This window comes from Oryctolagus cuniculus, chromosome 7, assembly GCF_051225735.1.
Source record: "Oryctolagus cuniculus isolate XC-2025 breed Fujian yellow rabbit chromosome 7, ASM5122573v1, whole genome shotgun sequence".
Taxonomy (NCBI): Eukaryota; Metazoa; Chordata; class Mammalia; order Lagomorpha; family Leporidae; genus Oryctolagus; species Oryctolagus cuniculus.
Genome location: NC_142873.1, coordinates 120825594 through 120847448, shown reverse-complemented (window position 1 = coordinate 120847448; position 21855 = coordinate 120825594). Strand labels below are relative to the sequence as shown.

The 21855-nt window shown below is 43.7% G+C and overlaps 1 protein-coding gene and 1 long non-coding RNA gene across 2 annotated transcripts in view; one reads left to right on the top strand and one right to left on the bottom strand.

Moving 5' to 3' along the window:
* The window catches only part of LOC149125709 (uncharacterized), a 53382-nt gene that overhangs the window by 15798 nt on the left and 15729 nt on the right, over positions 1 to 21855 (bottom strand). The window lies entirely within an intron of this gene.
* Positions 1 to 21855, top strand: part of ZYG11B (zyg-11 family member B, cell cycle regulator) — an 80427-nt gene that overhangs the window by 48410 nt on the left and 10162 nt on the right. The window contains exons 6-13 of the mRNA XM_008265236.5: positions 1363 to 1427; positions 3143 to 3242; positions 3472 to 3522; positions 4735 to 4896; positions 5007 to 5054; positions 14777 to 14974; positions 15104 to 15156; positions 18482 to 18579. Coding sequence (XP_008263458.1) covers positions 1363 to 1427; positions 3143 to 3242; positions 3472 to 3522; positions 4735 to 4896; positions 5007 to 5054; positions 14777 to 14974; positions 15104 to 15156; positions 18482 to 18579 — 775 coding nt within the window. The remainder of the gene's footprint in view (positions 1 to 1362; positions 1428 to 3142; positions 3243 to 3471; positions 3523 to 4734; positions 4897 to 5006; positions 5055 to 14776; positions 14975 to 15103; positions 15157 to 18481; positions 18580 to 21855) is intronic.

Genomic DNA, 21855 nt, shown 5'->3' with positions numbered 1-21855 from the left:
AAGAGAGAGGCCTTCTATCCAATGGTTCACTCCCCAATTGGCCGCAACGGCCGGAGCTGTGCCGATCCAAAGCCAGGAGCCAGGAGCTTCCTCTGGGTCTCCCTCGCGGGTGCAGGTACCCAAGGACTTGGGCCATCTTCCACTGCTTTCCCAGGCCATAGCAGAAAGCTGGATTGGAAGAGGAGCAGCCGGGACTAGAACTGGCACCCATATGGGATGTCGGTGCTTCAGGCCAGGGCATTAACCCACTGCACCACAGCACCGGCTCCGAGTCATTCTATCTTCAAAGCAGGATGGGATAAATTTTTTTTTTTTAAGATTTATTTATTTATTTAAAATGCAGAGTTACAGAGAGGCAGAGCCAGAGAGAGAAAAAGAGACAGAGAGAGAGAGGTAGGTAGGTCTTCCATTTGCTGGTTCACTCCCCAAATGGCCACAACAGCCACAGCTGTGCTGATTCGAAGCCAGGAGCCAGGAGCTTCTTCCAGGTCTCCCTCGTGGGCACAGGGGCCCAGGCACCTGGTCCATCTTCCACTGCTATCCCAGGCCATAGCAGAGAGCTGGATTGGAAGTGGAGCGGCTGGGACTCAAACCAGTGTCCGTATGGGATGCTGGCACTGAAATGGCGCCATTACCGCTATGCCTTGGCGCTGGCCCCAGGAGAATAAATTATTATTATTATTATTATTTTTGACAGGCAGAGTTAGACAGTGAGAGAGAGAGAGAGAGAAAGGTCTTCCTTTTTCCATTGGTTCACCCCACAAATGGCCGCTATAGCAGGCGCGCTGCGCCAATCCTAAGCCAGAAGCCAGGTGCTTCCTCCTGGTCTCCCATGCGGGTGCAGGGCCCAAGCACTTGGGCCATCCTCCACTGCCTTCCCGGTCCACATCAGAGAGCTGGACTGGAAGAGGAGCAACCGGGACAGAATCCCGTGCCCCAGCTGGGACTAGAACCTGGGGTGCCGGAGCCACAGGCGGAGGATTAGCGTAGTGAGTCGTGGCGCCTGCCAAGGGAATAAATTCTTAATGGTCCCACCCCAGGCAAAGCTTTCAACCTTTGTTTTTCTTACTCTCTTCATCTCCAAAACACAAAAAGGTTACTCTGTAGGCCACCAGAAATGGCAATCAGCAGGAATTATCGTATCCTGTTTCTCACCTAATGGAAAGGACATATAAACGTGCAAGTAAACCAATGTGAGTCCAGCAGAGTCAGTCTTTCAACAGGAAGTGGGTAGAATGTAGGGTGTAAGAAGTGACTAGTGTTTTATCTGTTGCCTGCCTTTTCTGTGTAGACTATGGTTGAAAGGTAACAACAAAGTGGTATTTTATCTAAGATTTTTTTTTTCTTCCTTTGAATCTTCAGTTACAGAAGAACTGCCTCCTTTCACTTTGCAGTGACCGGATCCTTCAAGATGTTCCATTTAACAGGCAAGTGGCAGCCCTGGAGCTTCAAATGGAGCGAAACATGTGGCGTCATTTCTCACCACTTAGAATATCCTTGGTGAAAAATGGATGGAGTAGAATCGTGGGATGCTATATAAACTGTTAAATCTACTTTTAAAAAGATTAATTTATTTATTTCAAAGGTAGAGTTATAGAGAAGAGGGGGAAGGGAAGAGAAAGAGAGTGAGCAAGAGCGAGTTTCCATCTACTGGTTCACTCTCCCAGATGGCTGCAACAGCCAGAGCTGATCCAGGAGCCAAGAGCTTCATTCAGGTCTCCCACATACGTGCTTGGGCCCTCTTACACTGCTTTCCCAGGCACTTTAGTAGGGAGCTGGAATAGAAGTGGAACAGCTGGGACTTGAACCAGTGGCCATATGGGATGCTGGCTTTGCAGGTGGTGGCTTAACCCACTGTTCCACAGTGCTGGTCCCTAATTTCTCTAATTGTTAACAGAGAGTTATCAGAGAGACAGAGAAGTCTTCCCTCTGCTGATTCACTCCCCAAATGCCACAACAGCCAAGACTGGACCAGATTGAAGCCAGGAGTTTCTTCTAGATCTCTCATGTGGCTGCAGCAGCCCAAAGGGCCATCTTCAGCTGCTTCCCCAGGCAAATTAGCAAGGAGCTGGATAGAAGAGACCAGCTGGAACTCAAACTGGTGCCAGTATGGGATGCCAGCGCTGCAGGTGGCGGCCCAACTTGCTACAACAGAGCATTTGCCCCTACTTTATCTATTTTACTGCTAACCTGAATTCTCTAATTAAATGACATTCATGATAGCACACTGGCCCATTTCTCTAACTCTTTGAATAAGAATTTATATTTATGGAGCTGGTGTTGTGGTATAAGGGGTTAAGTCGCGGCTTGCAATGTCGGCATCCCATATGGGCACCAGTTCGACTCCTGGCTGCTCCACTTCTGATCCAGCTCCCTCTAATGCACCTGGGAAAGTAACAGAAGATGGTCCAAGTCCTTGTCCAGCCGTAGCCATTTTGGGAGTGAACCAGCGGAGGTAGATCTCTTTCTTTACCCCTAACCCCTTTCAAATAAATAAATCTAAAAAAAAAAAAAAAAAAGAAGAATTTATATTTGCTTGGGACACCCATATCATATCCACATTCTATATCAGAATGCCAGTTTGAGTTCTGTCTACTGTGCTTCTAATCCAGTTTCTTGTGTTTTTGGAGGCTGCAGATGATGGCTTAAGTGGTTGGGCTTCCTTCACCCACATGGGGGGCACGGATGGAATTCCTGGCTCCTGGCTTTGGCCTGACCCAGCTTTGGTTATTGAGGGAATTAGGGGAAGGGGAGTGAGCCAGTTGTTGGGAGATCTCAATCTCTCTCTCCCCTCTCTTTCTTACTACCCCACCTCCCCCACTCCATCACTCTGGCTTTCAAGTAAATAAATATATCTTTAAAAACAAAGAAAGTAATTCTAGAAGATAAAGTGCCAGACAATTTTCATTGGATTTCTGAAATTCTTATAGTTTTGATCACATTCTTACTTCTTTACAGAATGTTGTCAGGATTAATAATAAGGCATCATCTCCAAAACATGAAATATAATTGTTATTCTCTATCAGTTAAGAGGGATTTTCCCTTTCCATCTCACCTAGGTTGTAGTGTCAGTACCAAGCTGGAGCTCTGCAACCATGCCTGGCCTCCAGGATTAATTCATGAACCCTCTGTGTGTTCCCAGGTTTGAAGCAGCCAAGCTTGTCATGCAGTGGCTCTGCAACCATGAGGACCAAAACATGCAAAGGATGGCAGTTGCTATCATTTCCATCTTGGCTGCCAAGGTACCTGAAGTCTTGCCGCATGTTCTGTAGGCAGCTGTTACTCATTACTATTTTCCTACACATTGATGTGCCAGAAAGATTAGCTAGCCTCTCTGCTTGCCTGCCCATTCAAGCTGCATTCCGTATTTCACAATTCCAGGTTGATCAGAGATTTGAGCCTGACAGGGAATGACTGTGAACTCACACTGTGACTTCTTGGACGCTGACTTTGTCTTATGTTTGCTTACAGCTTTCTACTGAACAAACTGCACAGCTTGGTGCTGAGCTCTTCATTGTCAGGGTGAGTCTACCATCTACTCGGTGTGTGACACACTAGATGGTCTTCATTTGTTAATAGTTTTCAAGCAGTGTTGTCTTTCTCTTGACACTGTATATTAAAAAATAAAAAATCCTTTTGGGGATGGTGTTTAGGGCAGTAATTAAGACACTGCATGGGATGTCCCTATCTTCAGCCTGGCACAGTTATTGCTATCGTGGCCATCTGGCAAGTAAACTAGTGGATGGAAGATTTCTTTGTCTCTCTGCCTTTCAAAGAAAATTTGTAAATGAAAATTTAATTTAAATAAATAAAAATCAGATCATGCCTAGTTTAAAATTCTGTAATTTTTGTTAAGAAAGCATGGGCTGGGACTGGCGTTGTGGTGTAGCAGGTAAAGCCGCTATCTGCAGCGCCTCTTGGCTTTGGATAGGACCAGCTTCAGCCATTGCAGCCATTGGAAGTGAACCAGTGGATGGCAGATTTTCTCTCTCTCTCTCTCTCTCTCTGCTTCTCTGTAACTCTGTATTTCAAATAAATAAATAAATCTTAAAAAAAAAAAAGACTTAAGATTTGAGAAGGAGTTCAGGTACAATGCCTAGGTAGGAACTTCTTCTTCTTCAATTTATTTATTTGCAATTCAGGATTACAGACAGAGAGAAATCTTCCATCAGCCGGTTCACTCCCCAGATGGCTGCAATGGCCAGGACTGGGCCAGGTCAAAGCCAGGAGCCAGGGGCTTCTTTCTGGTCTCCGACATGGTGGCAGGGGCCCAAACATTTGAGCCATCTTCTGCTGCTTTTCCCAGGCTGTTAGCAGGGAGCTGGACTGGAAGTAGAGCAGCCAGGACTCAAAAAGGCACCCATATGGGATGCTGGCGCCACAGGTGGAAGCTTAACCTATAGTGCCACAGTGCCGGCCCCTCTAACGGTTATTTTTTTTTAATCTTAGGATTAAGATAACTGTTCCATAGCTTTAATCATTTTGTCTTTTAAGTGCTATTTACAGGTGATTAGATTGTAGGTATGATCAGAACAATATAGATCAATTTATGAGAAATCCTGTATTTTTTTTCTTATGGAAAGAAAAATCCAACACAGGGCTGTTGCACTAAATAAACATTTATGGGAAATGGCTTTAAGCCATGAGATTGAGTCTCTTAGACTCAGGTTATCAATAGTCATAAATTATAAAATAATTCAATAATGAAAAAATTAATTGTTTTCCTTCTTTCAGCAACTTCTACAAATAGTGAAGCAGAAAACCAATCAAAATTCAGTGGACACTACGTTGAAGTTTACTTTGAGTGCACTCTGGAACCTCACAGATGAATCCCCAACCACCTGCAGACACTTTATTGAAAACCAAGGGCTGGAACTCTTCATGAGGGTCCTAGAGGTTAGGACGGGAATTCAGCCTGCAGTTCAACATTCGTTGATTTACTTATATTTAAGCATTTATTTATTACATTTGATTTTTTACGTGAAAAGTTTTCTTTCTTTTTACAGTCGTTCCCAACTGAGTCATCCATTCAACAGAAAGTTCTAGGACTTCTGGTAAGATATAAAATACCATAATGTATTTATTTTCTATCTGAGGCAATACATTGAAAGCTACTCTGTAATATTTGTGAACACTTAATGGCATTAGAAAAACACATAATATAACTGGAAAGTAGTCTATGAGATTGTATATAAATACGGTTTTTGCCACATTAAAAAGGAAAAATATAAATACATACAGCTTTTCTTTGTATTTTTGATACTGAGCATGTTTTATTTTTATAATCAGGAAAAAAAAAACAAAGACCTCATTAGAAAATGTCACAACTGGGGTCAGCCTGTGGCTCAGTGGGTTAAGCTCTTGTCACTCGTGATGCCGGGATCCCATATGAGCAGCAGTTCCAGCCAGTCCCAACTTTTAAGATTTAGGATTAGCAACATTTAGACTACTTTAATTATGATGTATGTGTCTTTAGTTAACTTCCTGTCTCCTGTATTTGAGATTCATTGAGCTGCTTGGACCTACAAAAAAGGCAGGTTTCCTTTATATTAAAAGATGCTTGGAACTGTCCCACAGCTCACTGCTGCTCTTTTAATTTTTTTTTCCTGTATGTTTGGCTTGTATATTTTCCAGTGTTGTGCCTTCAATACTATATTATATATTTTCCATGTTCCTGCTTTTTGAATATATGAAATAAAGTTGTAACTATTTTAGTATCCTTCTCTGCTAACTTTAGTATCTATGTCAGTTCTGGTCAATTTCAAATGATTGACTATTCCCATTATGAATCATGTTTTCCTTGTGGCAAAATTATATATAAAATTTACCTGGCTGGCGCCGCAGCTCACTAAGCTAATCCTCCACCTGTGGTGCCGGCACCCCAGGTTCTAGTCCTGGTTGGTGCATGGGATTCTGTCCCGGTTGCTCCTCTTCCAGTCCAGCTCTCTGCTGTGGACCGGGAAGGCAGTGGAGGATGGCCTAAGTGCTTGGGCCCTTCACCCGCATGGGAGACCAGGAGGAAGCACCTGGCTTCTGGCTTCAGATCTGTGCAGCATGCCAGCTGTAGTGGCCATTTGGGGGGTGAACCAATAGAAAACGAAGACCTTTCTCTCTGTCTCTCTCTCTCACTGTATAACTCTGCCTGTCAAAAAAAAATTACCATATTAACTATTTTTAAGTGTTTAGGTCAGTGAAATTCAGTATATCAATAATGTTGCACAACCATCACAACATTCACCTCCACAGCTCTTTCCATCTTGTAAAACTGAAACTCTGAGCTCATTAAGTAATAGCTCCCATTTCCACTCCCCAAGTCTCTGGCCAACACCTACATCTGTGGTTCTGACTCCCCTATCTCCCTCGTGGTAATGAAGGCACACATTGTTTTAATTTTTGTGACTGCCTCATTTCACTTAGTGTAATGTACACAAGGTTCATCCCTTACTGTAGCATATGCCAGAATTTTCTTCCTTTTTAAAGCCAAATAATATTCCATTTTGCTTATCCATCTATTGTTGGACACTTGGGTTGCTTCCACATTTTAGCTATTGTGTGAAAAATAATGCTAGGGGCATTCATGCATGTACAAACATCTCTTCTTCAAGACTTTGCTTTCAACTCTTTGGAGTCTAATATGCAATTCTATTTTTAATCTTCTCAGGATCTGCCACACGATTTTCCAGAGCAGCTGTACCATTTCACATTCCTACCAGCAGTGCACAGGGTTCCAGCCTTACACCAACACTTTTTTTTTTTTTCGATACTAACCATCCTAATGGGTGTGAGGTACCATCTCACTGTAGTTTTGATTTGCATTTCTCTAATGACTAGTGATGTTGAGCATCTTTCCAAGTGTTTACTGGCTATGTGTGTATCATCTTTGGATAAGTATCTGTTGAAGTCATTTATCCATCTCTGAATTGTTTTGATGTTGTTGAAAATTCTTTATTGTGGATATCATGTCTTATCAGCTATAAGACTTACAATTTTTTTGCTACTTATAGTTTTTTCTTTTTTTTTTTTTTTCTTTTTTTTTGGCAGGCAGAGTTAGACAGTGAGAGAGAGAGACAGAGAGAAAGGTCTTCCTTTTCCGTTGGTTCACCCCCATATGGCAGCTATGGCTGGCGCGCTGCGCCGATCTGAAGCCAGGAGCCAGGTGCTTCCTCCTGGTCTCCCATGCAGGTGCAGGGCCTAAGCACTTAGGCCATCCTCCACTGCCTTCCCGGTCCACAGCAGAGAGCTGGACTGGAAGAGGAGCAACCGGGATTGGAATCCAGGGTGCTGGCGCCACAGGCAGAGGATTAGCCAAGTGAGCTGCGGCGCCGGCCCTACTTGTAGTTTTTGATTGGATGCCAGACATTGTGAATTTTACCTTTTTGGTTTCTGAGGTATTTTTGTTTTCTTGCAAATATCCTTGGACTTTGTTCTGGAATGCAATTAACTTACTTTTAAAAAATTTGATCACTTTGGTTCTTATTTTTATGAATTATTAGGAGGTTCTAGAGTAGTGATCAGTCTGGGATTAATTATTTTCCACTACTGAATTAAGAACTTCCTGAGTTCTGTACATGTTGCATTGTGAATAGAGTTTTTTTGTACTGGTTGGTGAGAATAGGCACTATTCTTGGCCCTGTGTGAGCACTGGACACTTTTCTGGAATCTTTTTTTAATGGTTCTTTTCTGCCCTCAGTTAGTTTGTTCATGCTCATGTTCTGATCACTGTTCTGCTGAATGGAGTGGGACCATTCAATATAGATCTCTGTATTCTCTCTTTGTATGCAGTTGAACTTCTTCCTGGGATTCTGTCCCATGAATTGCATTAGCTTCTGTGGACTCTGAACTCCATCTCTCTACTCTGTAGGTCCACTGGGCTCTGCTTCAGTCCCAAATCCCTGTGCCATAGCCTAGAACCTCTCTCAAGGTAGCCTAAAAACTCTCTCACTGTTCTCCATCTCTGAGGGTCACTGACCTTTATTGCCCAATATGCAATACCTTGTAAACTGATGTTTCTTTCTTTTTTTTTTTTTCAACTGTCACAAGTGTAATTCTAGGTGCTTTTAATCTGTCTTGGCCAAAAACAGTAATCTTCATCAATCTTCCACTACATAGATTTTATTTGAGAGGCAGAGAGACAGAGATGAAAAGAGACAGAGACAAAAGTCTAATCTACTGGTTCACTCGCCAAATGCTTGCAGCACCTAGGGTATGCCAGGCTGAATCTGGCTGCTAGTAACTCAATCTAAGTTTCCCAAATGGCAGAAACCTGATCAGTTGAGCTATGACTTGATGCCTCCCAACACCTGCATTGTCAAGAAGCTGAAATTAGGAGCAGATCCAAATATCAAACATAGACACTCTGATGTGGATATAGGCATCTTTACTGTGGGGCCAAATGCCTGCCCCTAAATAGACTTAAACATGAGAAATTCATGATGGACAAGTATATGGGCTAGCAGTAAGACACTATTTGGGGTGCCTGCATCCCATTCCAGAGAGCCTGGTTTTGAAGTCCTGGCTCAGCTCCTGATTCCAGCATCTTACTAATGTGCTCTGGGAGGCAGCAGATGATGGCTCAAATCATTGGGCCCCTGTTGTCATGTAGGAGACTGGATTGAGTTCTCGGCTGCTGGCCCAGCCCCAGCTGTTATGGGCATCTGGGAAGTCAACCAGCAGATGGGAGTCTCTCAAATAAATAAAATAAATTTAAAAAATTAAATGAGAAACTCATTGTTCATATTTACCTACCTATTTATCATACTGTTTTTCCTCCTCATTTCTTATTCTGAAGGATATGCTAGTGATTCATTTTCAGTCAGGATCTGTTTGTGTAAAAAAGTCTTTAAACTGCTTTTGTTTTCAAAAGATAGATTTTTGCTTGGCTACTGAAATCTAAGTAGGCATTTTTTCTGTTTTAGTTTTCTGATTTTTTAAATATTTATTCATTTACTTATATGAAAGGCAGAGTGACAGAGAAACACAGATCTTCCATCTGCCAGTTCATTCCCCAAATACCCACGATAGAGGGAGCTGGGCCAAGCCAAAGCCAAGAGCCAGCAACTCCACGTGGGTATCAGGGGCCCAAGTACTTAGGCCTTTATCTGCTGCCTTCCTAGGCACGTTGGCAGGAAGCTGGATTGGAAGTAGAGAAGCTAGTACTCCAAATGGCACTCCAGTACGGGATGTGGGTATCCCAAGCAGTTTAACCCACAGCACTGTTAATACCCACCCCTGGTTTTATAATTTTCATCAAAATTGGAAACATTTTGGCCATTATTGCATCCAGTATCTTTCCATTTCCATTCCTTCTGGAACTCCAGTTGTGTTCTTTAAATGTCTGGTAGAATTCAGCGGTGAATCCATCTGGTCCTGGGCTTTTCTTTGTTGGGAGGGCCTTTATTACTGTTTCAATTTCTGTTTCAGTTATGGGTCTATTTAGGTTTTCGATGTCTTCCTGGTTCAATTTAGGTAGGTTGCATGTGTCCAGGAATCTATCCATTTCTGATAGGTTTTCCTGTTTGCTGGCGTACAGGTCCTTGTAGTAATTTCTGATGATTCTTTTTATTTCTGTGGTGTCTGTTGTTACGTTTCCTTTTTCATCTCTGATTTTATTGATTTGGGTCTTTTCTCTTCTTTTTTTAGTTAGTTGGGCCAATGGGGTGTCAATTTTGTTTATTTTTTCAAAAAACCAGCTTCTCGCTTGGCTGATTTTTTGTAATGTTTTTTTGGATTCAATCCTATTAATTTCTTCTCTGGTTTTAATTATTTCTCTTCTCCTACTAGATTTGGGTTTGGTTTGCTGCAGTTTTTCTAGGTCCTTGAGGTGCGCTGAAAGCTCATTTATTTGGTACCTTTCCAATTTCTTGGTATAGGCACCTATTGCTATAAATTTGCCTCTCAATACTGCTTTTGCTGTATCCCATAAGTTTTGATATGTTGTGTTGTTGTCTTCATTTACTTCCAGAAAGTTTTTGATTTCTCTTTTGATTTCTTGAATGACCCAGTGTTCATTCAGGAGCATGTTGTTCAGTCTCCATGTGTTTGCATACTTTCTGGGGTTTCCTGAGTTGCTAATTTCCAGCTTCATCCCGCTGTGGTCTGAGAAGCTGCATGGTATGATTCTAATTCTTTTAAATTTGCTGAGACTTGCTTTATGGCCTAGTATGTGGTCAATCCTAGAGAAGGTTCCATGCGCTGCTGAGAAGAATGTGAAGTCTGTAGATGTAGGGTTGAAAGTTCTGTATATATCTGTTAGATCCATTTGGGCTATAGTGTCATTTAAATCTGCTGTTTCCTTGTTGATCTTCTGTCCGGATGATCTGTCTATTTCTGAGAGTGGAGTATTGAAGTCCCCCAGTACTATTGTATTGGAATCTAAATCTCCCTTTAAGTCCCTTAACATATCTTTTAAATAGACCGGTGCCCTGTAATTAGGTGCATATACATTTATAATAGTTACATCTTCCTGTTGAATTGAACCCTTAATCATTATATAGTGTCCCTCTTTGTCTCTCTTAACAGTTTTTGTATTAAAGTTTATTTTGTCTGATATTAATATGGCTACACCTGCTTTTTTTTGGTTTCTGTTGGCATGGAATATCTTTTTCCAACCTTTCACTTTCAGTCTGCATGCCTCTTTGTTAGAGAGATGTGTTTCTTGTAGGCAACAAATAGTTGGGTTGTGTTCTGTGAGCCAGTCAGCTAAACGGTGTCTTTTAACTGAAGAATTCAGACCATTAATGTTCAATGTGACAATTGATACGTAGTGACTTTGCCCTGCCATTTTCCCGGAAATATTTTCTAGTATATGCTTTGAGCTTCCCATGCTCTTTTACTGGTAGGTGTTCTTCCCTTCCCTTCTTTCATATTGATGGCCGTGTTTCTGTGTTTCTGAGTGTAGCACATCTTTAAGTATCTTTTGCAGGGCCGGACGAGTGGCCACAAAGTCTTTCAATTTCTGTTTGCTATGAAAGGTCTTTATTTCACCTTCATTCACAAATGAGAGCTTGGCAGGATATAATATTCTGGGCTGGCAATTTTTCTCTCTTAGCACCTGTGCTATGTCTCGCCATTCCCTCCTAGCTTGTAGGGTTTCTGATGAGAAGTCAGCTGTGAGTCTGATTGGAGATCCTCTGAGAGTAATCTGACGTTTCTCTCTTGCACATTTTAGGATCTTTTCTTTATGTTTCACTGTGGTAAGTTTAATTACCACGTGTCGTGGTGAGGATCTCTTTTGGTCATGTTTATTGGGGGTTCTATGAGCTTCCTGTACTAGGATATCTCTGTCCTTCTCCAAACCTGGAAAGTTCTCTGCTAGTATCTCACTAAAAAGGCCTTCCAATCCTTTCTCTCTCTCCATGCCTTCAGGAACTCCTAGAACTCGAATGTTGGTTTTTTTAATAGTATCCTGTAGATTCCCAACAATATTTTTTAGGTTTCTAATTTCCTCTTCTTTTCTTTGGTTTGACTGTATGTTTTCCTGTGCTCTATCTTCTAAGTCCGATATTCTCTCTTCTGCTTCACCCATTCTGTTTTTAAGGCTTTCTAATGTGTTTGTCATTTGATCTATTGAGCTCTTCATTTCATTTTGATTTCTCTTCACTATAACACTTTCCTGTTCTACTAGTTTCTGAGTTTCATTTTGACTCTTCCTTAAAATTTCGTTTTCACGAGAGAGATTTTCAATCTTGTCCATTAAGGATTTCTGTAGTTCAAGGATTTGCTTTTGAAAACTTCTAAATGTTCTTATCATAAATTTTTTGAAATCCGTATCTTGCATTTCTTCTATCTCATCATCTTCATACTCTTGGCTTGGGGTGTTTTGCTTATTTGGAGGCATCATAGTGTCATCGTTGATCTTGCTCCCTCTATTTCTGTGTTTGTTACTCGGCATAGTTAATTCTTCTTGCGTCACTGTGCGTTTTTTTTTTCTTTTCTTTTTTTTTTTTTTTATTTATACTGTGTCCGTGTTAAGTGGACTGCCTGCTGTTGGAGGAGCCTTGGAGGCTTGAGATGGGTGCGGCCTGAGAGCTCTGCCTGGTTCTTCCAGGTTAAGGGTGTGCAAAGGTGACACCCTCAGGTTATGCGTGGTAAATCTCTCTCTTTTTATTTATTTATTTATTTTATTTATTCAGGGGGTAAGTAACACCGCAGGGCACGGCTGTGCAGAATTGATGGTATTTAGCTTCCAGTCTTTGGCTCCTCTGGACTCCCACTGGGTTGCCTAGGCTACTGAATTGTAGTGACTCAGTTCCTTAGCTCTCCCCCATTGATATGTAAATCCAGAGCGCAGGCCTGCTCTTTGTCTCTTGGGAATTCTAGCCTTCCAGCCTTGTAACCTTTGCAAGGTTAGGGGGAAGAGAAACCCCGAAGCTTTTTTTTTTCCTTCTTTCCGGTAGTGAGTTTGCTGCACTTTCCGGCCCCCCTCTAGATTCTGACCCCCGTTTCCCCACCAATGTCTCGGGTTATTGAGCTCACCTCCCCTTCCAGCGCCGATGTGTGGAGCGTCCCAAGTCTCCCCGCTGTTGTCTGTGTGGCATGCACTCCCCTTGGAGCACTGGGGCTTCTGCGGCTCCGTCCCGCGACTTGGCTTCCGCGCGCGCGGTGGGCGACCTTGTTCTCCCAGTAGGTCCTCCGATTCACGATTCCCGTGCAATTTTTTCCTGGTTCTTTTTTCTGCGGCTACCGTAACTCCCCTTTTATTAAACTAAATTTTCCCGGACTATCGGTGCGCGCCCTCACTATTCCGCCATCTTGGCTCCGCCCCTCCAGTTGTGTTGAAATGTTTGATACTGTCTCATGATCACAGGAGATATTTACTGACTTTTCCCATTCTTTCCTTCTTTCTCTACATAGTCTGGTTGTTTTCTATTGCTTTGTCATTTAATTTTCCTTCAGCAGTTCATCTTCTATTAAGTTCGTTTAGTATATTTTGTATTTCAAATATTGTAATTTTTTTAATTTCTAGAAATTACATTTAGGTCTTCCTTAGGTCTTCATTTTCTTTCCTAATGCTTATGTTTTCATTTCATCCTGAGTCATATTTTAAAATATATTTTTACTTTTTAACTTGTAATAACTATATATTTATTGGGTACAGTGCGATATTTCCACACGTGTATAGCACGCAGTGGTCAGAGTAATTAGCATTTCTGTTTTCTTATCATTACTTTATGTTTGGAATTTTGAGTTCTTCTATTCTAGTTCTTCACAAAATACAAAATGAATTAGAGAACTATAGTCACCCCACTGTGCTGTAGAACACTTGAAATTATTCCTGATATTGAACTGCAGTTTGGTACCCATTATCCAACCTCTATCCCCCACTTCCTACCAATTCTTCCTAGCCTCTGGTGACCCCTATTCTATGATCAGATTTTTTTTTCTGTTACCTTCCACATATAAGGCAGAACATGTGGTACCTGTCTTTCTTTGGCTTATTTCACTTAATACAATACCTTCAATTCCATACATTTTGTTGTTAATGACAGAATCTTTCTTTTTTATATTAATAATATAAATACGGGCCGGCGCCGCAGCTCACTAGGCTAATCCTCCGCCTTGCGGCGCTGGCACACTGGGTTCTAGTCCCGGTCGGGGCGCCGGATTCTGTCCCGTTGCCCCTCTTCCAGGCCAGCTCTCTGCTGTGGCCAGGGAGTGCAGTGGAGGATGGCCCAAGTGCTTGGGCCCTGCACCCCATGGGAGACCAGGAGAAGCACCTGGCTCCTGCCATCGGATCAGCGAGGTGCGCTGGCCGCAGCACGCTGGCCGCGGTGGCGATTGGAGGGTGAACCAACAGCAAAAAAGGAAGACCTTTCTCTCTGTCTCTCTCTCTCTCACTGTCCACTCTGCCTGTCTAAAAAAAAAAAAATATATATATATATATAAATACAAATAATATTCATTCATCTGTTGATGAATCATTTATAACAATTATAATTGCTGTTTTAAGTCTGACTCATTCTATTATCTCTGTCATTTCTATTGATTGCTTTTTCTCCTGGTTATGAATAATTGTCCTACCTCTTTGAATACCTGCTGATTTTTGATTGGGTGTTAGTCGCTGTGACATTTTCAGTGGTGGTCCTTGGATTTTACTGTTTTCCTCTATGTAGTTTCATACTTGGTTCTGGCATGCAGTGTAAGTTGCAGATCAAGTTATTCCTTTTGAAGCTTGTTTATCTGCCTTGTTAAAGTGGTTTCAGATAAGCTTTTACCCTAGGGCTAACAGATAACTTAGTCCCACTACCATCAAATGCTCTGCTTATTATGAGAGCTCTTCACTCTGACTGGTGGGAATGTCAACGATCCCTAACTCTTTGTGACTGGAGTGGTGATTTGTTGTACTGGTTTCTGGTGATTTTTCTCCAGGATTCATGGAGTTTCACCCAATCTCTTATCACTTCTCAGTCAACAAGCTGGGGCAACTCCTGTACCTTCTGTTTCTGTTTGACTGTTTTTCTTTCTCTCTTCCTGGAACTTTTCCCTTTCTAGTACTTTGTTCTACACAGTTTTGCTGTTTGGCCACCCTGCATTATGCTTTTCTGTCTCAACTCAGGAAAGCTGTCAGCTTCTCTTTAGATTCCCCTACCCTTACTGCAAGCTGGAAACAGCAATTTATTGGAATACTTTTTCCCAGGGGTTCCTTTCTGGCATTGCTTGCTGTCCAGTGTCTGAAGAGTTCTGTCAGCCATGAACTATACATATAGCTTAATTTTGCAGCCAGATGTGCTGCTGCAGGGCATCACCTACTTAATTTTTGTATATTCTCCTTTTCCAGAACAATATAGCTGAAGTACAAGAGCTGCACTCGGAACTCATGTGGAAGGACTTTATAGACCACATCAGCAGCCTGCTGCACAGTGTGGAGGTGGAAGTCAGCTACTTTGCAGCTGGAATAATTGCCCACTTAATATCCAGAGGTGAACAAGCTTGGACACTGAGCCACAGCCAGAGAAATTCTCTCCTGGATGATTTGGTAGGGTCATCTGGTATTTTTTGGAAGCATTCAAACAACATTCATAATGGTTAAACTGTCAAAGTCTTATAATAAAACTATGCTAAATAAGTATTCTAATCTTTTCTTGTGTGTCTTGTTGTCTCCCAGCATTCAGCTATTTTGAAATGGCCAACTCCAGACTGTGAGATGGTAGCATACAGGTAATCAACATGATAATTAATATTAAAGCTGTAACCTGCTCATTTTTTTTTGCTTTGAGATAATTTCTGCTAGATGTATGATTTTTTTCCTCAGGCATCTACCTACCTTAGTTCTGGCTTTACTTTTTTTTAATTTATTTTCATTTTTTATTTGAAAGGCAGAGAGATACGGTCCCCAAATGCCTGCAACAAACAGCCAGGGCTGGGCCAGGCTGAAGCCAGGAACATCTTAAATGCTAGGTCAAATGCACACTTCTAGTTCTGTTTTATTTGGGGCGGGGAGCACAGTTTTTTTTAAAGATTTATTTATTTTATTTGAAAGGCAGAGTTACAGAAAGAGGAGGGAGGGAGAGAGAGAGAGAGAGAGAGAGAGAGATATCTTCCGTCCACTGGTTCACTCCCCAAATGGCCGCAACGGCCAGAGCTGGGCTGACCAGAAGCCTGGAGCCAGGAGCTTCTTCCAGGTCTACCATACGAGTGCAGGGGCCCAAGTACTTGGGCCATCTTCCATTGCTCTTCCAAGCACTCTAGCAGGGAGCTGGATGGGAAGTGCAGCAGGTAGGACTTGAACCAGAGCTCATGAGGGGTGCTGGCACTGCAGGTGGCAGCCTAGGTCTAGCTTTGCGAGAAGTGAAGCACTTTTATTTTTTCTGACCTTTTATCATTCATCACTCCTTCCTCCATTCCACGTTTACAGAAGACAGTGTCAGGGATTTGTTCCATGTTTTTCAAATCAAAGATGAACAAGAGACTGGGTGTTGTGGTGCAGTGGGTTAAGTTGCCACTCAGGACACCTGCATCCCTTATCAGAAAAACTGGGATTGAGTCCCATCTCCACTGCTAGTACAGCTTCCTTCCTACTAATGTGCACAGGAGGCAGCAGATAATGCCCAAAATACTTGGATTTCTGCCATCCACGTGAGAGACCCAGACGGAGTTCCTGACTCATGTCTTCTGCCTAGCCAGCCCTAGCTGTTGTAGGCATTTCTCTCCCTTTCTCTCTCTTTCTTACTCTCTCACTGTGCCTTTCACATTAATGCATGAAAACTTACTTAAAAAGAGACAGAGAGAGAGATTTGGTGCCTAGACACAGGTGTCTTATACCGTAGAGAAGGAGATGGATTGTGAATCAGATTTAATTAATCATTATACTTGATTTGCATAAATGTTATGAAATTAAAGATGAAAGCATTTAAATTACATTGGAAAATGACAGAGCCTCCACAGGAAGTGAGTTTTGAGCTGAATTTTTAAAGATAAGTAGCAGCAGGAGATTTCAGGAAAACAAGGTATTGCTGTAGGGAGGTCTAAAACAGTGTGATGATACTAAAAGAACTGGGGTTGGCACTGTGGCATAGCGAGTAAAGCTGCTGCCTGCAGAGCTGGCATCCCATATGGGTGCTGGTTTGACTCCCGGCTGCTCCACGTCCGATCCAGATCTCTGCTATGGCCTGGAAAAGCAGTAGAAGATGGCCCAAGTCCTTGGGGCTCTGCACCCATGTGGGAGACCCAGAAGAAGCTCCTGGCTTCAGATTGGTAGAGCACTGGCAATTGTGGCCAATTGGGGAGTGAAACCGATGGATGGAAGACCTCTCTCTCTCTGCCTCTCCTCTCTCTGTGTAACTCTATCAAATAAATAAATAAACAAACCTTTAAAAAAAATACTAAAGGAACTAACGTGGCACCACATTTGTTTGGTAAAACAATTTACAATAATTGATTAAAGTGTATACTGGATGCCTAACCCAGTTTAAGACAATTAGGTGACTGGATAGCCGAGTGACTGATTATCCAAAACATCCCAGTTGCTGCACAGCTAATTTTATTACAACCTATTTTTGTTGTCCGCTACATAAAAGCTGGTGGCGTCAACAATTTTTATTTCACCAACTTATGTTCTACTGTTTCTGTTCAGACAATTAGAACATGGTGTTCTACTAGTTAGTTATCATTTATCTTCTCCATGTCTTAGTTTCCAAACTCTTTTAGTCTTCAAATTGTGTATTTTAGACCAGAAAAATGCTTTTGAAAAATGTTTTACTTGGGCCGGTGCCATGGCTCACTAGGCTAATCCTCCACCTTGCGGCGCCGGCACACCAGGTTCTAGTCCCGGTTCAGGCGTCGGATTCTGTCCCGGTTGCCCCTCTTCCAGGCCAGCTCTCTGCTGTGGCCTGGGAGTGCAATGGAGGATGGCCCAAGTGCTTGGGCCCTGCATCCCATGGGAGACCAGGAGAAGCACCTGGCTCCTGGCTTGGGATCAGTGTGGTGCGCCAGCCACAGTGAGCCAACCGCGGCAGCCATTGGAGGGTGAACCAACGGCAAAGGAAGACCTTTCTCTCTGTCTCTCTCTCTCACTGTCCACTCTGCCTGTCAAAAAAAAAATTAAAAAGAAAAAAAAAAGAAAAATGTTTTATTTTAGTTCTGTTTTTTTTAATAGTCCAATTAATCCTTTTTTAAAGATTATTTATTTACTTATGTATTTGAAAGGCAGATATGGGGGAGGGGGAGAGAGAGAGAGATCTTCTATCTGCTGGGTCACTTCCCAGATGGCCACAATGGCTAGGGCTGGGCCAGGCCAAAGCCAGGAGCCAGGTATCCCACGTGGGTGCAAGGGTCCAAGCACCTAGGCAATTCTCTGCTTCCTTTCCAAGCCATCAGCAAGGAGCAGGCTTGGGACTTGAACCAGTGCCCAGATGGGATGCTGGCACCACAGGCAGAGGCTTAACTTTCTTTGCCACAGCGCTGGCCCTAGTTCTATGTTTTTTTTTTTTTTTTTTTGTTTTTTGACAGGCAGAGTGGACAGTGAGAGAGAGAGACAGAGAGAAAGGTCATCCTTTTGCCGTTGGTTCACCCTCCAATGGCCGCCGTGGCCGGCACGCTGTGGCCGGCGCACCACGCTGATCCGATGGCAGGAGCCAGGTACTTATCCTGGTCTCCCAGGGCCCAAGCACTTGGGCCATCCTCCACTGCACTCCCTGGCCACAGCAGAGAGCTGGCCTGGAAGAGGGGCAACGGGACAGAATCCGGCGCCCTGACAAGGACTAGAACCCGGTGTGCCGGCGCCACAAGGCGGAGGATTAGCCTAGTGAGCCATGGCACCGGCAGTTCTATGTTCTAATCACCTTCCATCTTCTAACAAGACATGCCTGAATATAGCCCTTTCTGAAATGGTTAAAACAAAGAAAAGATATCCTATAGCTTATTTATATTAATTTACAAATAGTAGGATGAAATTTCTGAAATGAAGATCTTAGGATAATTGCTGCTTTAGAAAATTATGCTAAATATAGGATATAACCTTGATTCTTTTCTTTTAAACCTTTAGGTCCTTTAATCCATTTTTCCCATTACTTGGCTGTTTTACAACACCTGGAGTCCAGCTATGGGCAGTTTGGGCCATGCAACACGTCTGCAGCAAGAATCGTATGTACCAAACCAGAAAACTGTGATTTGCTTTTCAAGTAAAATACTCCTTTCATGGGAAAGCCCTTTTTTAAAAAAGATTTATTATTATTATTTTATTTGAAAGGAAGAGTTACAGAGAGAAAGGGAGAGACAGATAGAGCATGATAGATGTTCCATCCACTGGTTCACTCCCTAAATGGCTGCAATGCCGGGGGCTGTGCAAAGCAGAAGCTAGGAGACTAGAACTTCTTCCAGGCCTCCCACATGGGAACAGGGGCTCATGCACTTGAACCATCTGCTGCTTTCCCAGGTGCATTGGAAGTGGAGCAGCTGGGTCTAGATGGGATGGCAGTATCACGGTGGCAGCTTAACCAGCTATGCAAGAATGCTGGCGCTGGAGAGCCATTTCTTTTCTTTTCTTTTTAAAGATTTATTTATGTATTTGAAAGTCAGAGTTACACAAAGAGAGGAGAGGCAGAGAGAGAGAGGTCTTCCATCCAATGGTTCACTCCACAGTTGGCCACAACAGCTGGAGCTACGCCAGTCTGAAGCCAGGAGCCAGGAGCTTCTTCCAGGTATCTGAAGTGGGTACAGGGGCCTAAGGACTTCGGCCTTCTCCTACTACTTTCCCAGGCCATAGCAGAGAGCTAGATTGGAAGTGGATCATCCAGGTCTTGAACCAGTGCCCATATGGGATGCCGGCATTTCAGGCCAGGGCGTTAACCCACTGCACCACAGAGTTGACCCTGAGTCATTTCTTTCTTTTTTTTTTTTTTTAAAGACTTATTTTATTTATTTGAAAGACATAGTTACAAAGAGAGGTAGAGCCAGAGAGAGAGAGGTCTTCCATTCCGCTGGTTCACTCCCCAAATGACTGCAATGCCTGGAGCTGCGCCAATACGAAGCCAGGAGCCAGGAGCTTCCTCCAGGTCTCCCACACAGGTGCAGGGGCCCAAGGATTTTGGCCATCTTCTACTGCTTTCCCAGGCCATAGCAGAGATTTGGATTGGAAGTGGAGCAGCCGGGACTCGAACCGGTGCCCATATGGGATGCTGGTACTGCAGGCTGGGGCTTTAACCCACTGCGCCACAGCGCTGTCCCTGACCCCGAACCATTTCTAAACTGTTTACCAAATCAAGTACTTTTTAAATTTAAAAATATTATTTTCATTTTATTTGAAAGGCAGAAAGAGAGAGGAAGCAAAAAGAGAGCTCTCACCACTGGTTGAGTCCCAAAATTCTTGCAACAACTACACCTTGGGACAAGCGGAGGCTATGATCCTGGAATTAAATCTAGTTTCCCATATGGTGGCAGGGACCCAAGTACTTGAGCCATCACTTGTTGCTCCTCACGATCTGCATTAACAGGAAGCTGGAACCAGAAGTGAAGCCAAGGGGCTGACGCTGTAGTGCAGCTGCTCAAGTGGCGCCTGCAGTGCTGGCATCCCACATGGGTGCCAGTTCGAGACCTGGCTGCTCCACTTCCGATCCAGCTCCCTGCTATGGCCTGGGAAAGCAGTAGAAGATGGCCTATGTCCTTGGGCCACTTCACCTGTGTGGAAGACCTGGAGGTGCAGCGAGAGAACGAGAGAGAAAGAACTTCCATCAACTAGTTCACTCCCCAGTTGCCCGCAACGACCGGAGCTATGCCGATCTGAAGCCAGGAGCCAGAAGCTTCTTCCGGGTCTCCCATGTGGGTGCAGGGCCCAAGGGCTTTGGCCATCTTCCACGTTGCATGTCATTTTAAGTGAAGAAGGCATTATAGAAAATAAGCAAGAATTTACTTCTGGGCCATGATGGAAGTAACTGACAAGACGAGTGCTCCAGCTGTAAGGAAACTCAGCCACAAGTTTGAAACAATTGTTTCTAGACATTAGACAAAAGCAGCAAGGATTCTGAAGAAGGAAAGCAATGAATTCTACAATCTTCCTGTTTTTCTTCCTGGGGGGATTTGCTAGACCACCATCTGCTGCCTTCCCACACACATTATCAGGGAGCTGGATAGGAAGCAGAGCAGGGGCTGGCTCTGTGGAGCAGGTTAACATAAGGGTGCCGGTTTGAGACCCAGCTGCTCCACTTCCGATCCAGTTCTCTGCTATTGCCTGGGAAAATAGTAGAGGATGGCCCAAGCCCTTGGGCCCCTGCACCCGCATGGGAGACCCGGAAGAAGCTCCTGGCTTCGTATTGGCGCAGCTCCAGCCGTTGCGGCCAGTTGGGGAGTGAACCATCAGAATCAGAGCAGCCAGGAGTTGTACCATGATCCTTTATGGGATGCTGGCTTTTGCAGGGGACAGCTTAGATCCTGTTGTTCCACCACATCATCCCCCAGCTCTCCTTCTGATTCGAGCTTCCTGCTAATGTGCACTCTGGAAGCAGCAGGTAGTGTCTCAAGTACTTGGGTCCCTGCCACCCAAGCAGGAGATCCTGATTGCCTTCTGGGAAACAAGGGCAGCAAGTAGCTGAGCAGGCAGATGGTTTCCTACCCACTAGCCATTTTCCCCCTTCTTGTTAATAAACATGGTTTTGATGGGGACAAAAATAAACTCAGTTTATAAAATAAGCACACATAAACAAATAACAAACCTGTAATTTGTAGACTTACATGCATACGGGTATAGTTAATGAAATCCAGCTTGGCTCCACCCTGGCTGTTGTGGGCATTTGAGGGGTTAACCAGTATATGAAAGATCTATTAGTCACTCTGCCTTTAAGCAAAATGAAAGTAAACCAAAAAATCTTAAAAAGAAAAGAGGAGACAGGCATTTGGTGCAGCAGTTAATTCATTGCTTAGAATGCCCATATCCCATATTGGAGGGCCTGGGATTGGGTCCTCCCTACTACACTTCTGATTTCATCTTCCTTCTTTTTTTTTATTTTTTAATTTTTTTTATTTTTTGACAAGCAGAGTGGACAGTGAGAGAGAGAGACAGAGAGAAAGGTCTTCCTTTTGCCGTTGGTTCACCCTCCAATGGCTGCCGCGGCTGGCTCACTGTGGCCGGCGCACCGCGCTGATCCGATGGCAGGAGCCAGGTACTTATCCTGGTCTCCCATGGGGTGCAGGGCCCAAGCACTTGGGCCATCCTCCACTGCACTCCCTGGCCACAGCAGAGAGCTGGCCTGGAAGAGGGGCAACCGGGACAGAATCCGGCGCCCCGACCGGGACTAGAACCCGGTGTGCCAGCGCCACAAGGCGGAGGATTAGCCTAGTGAGCCGCGGCGCCAGCCTCAGCTTCCTTCTACCTGGTTACCAGGCTGCAGTTGATGTTTCAATGCTTGGTTCCCTGCTATCTTAGTA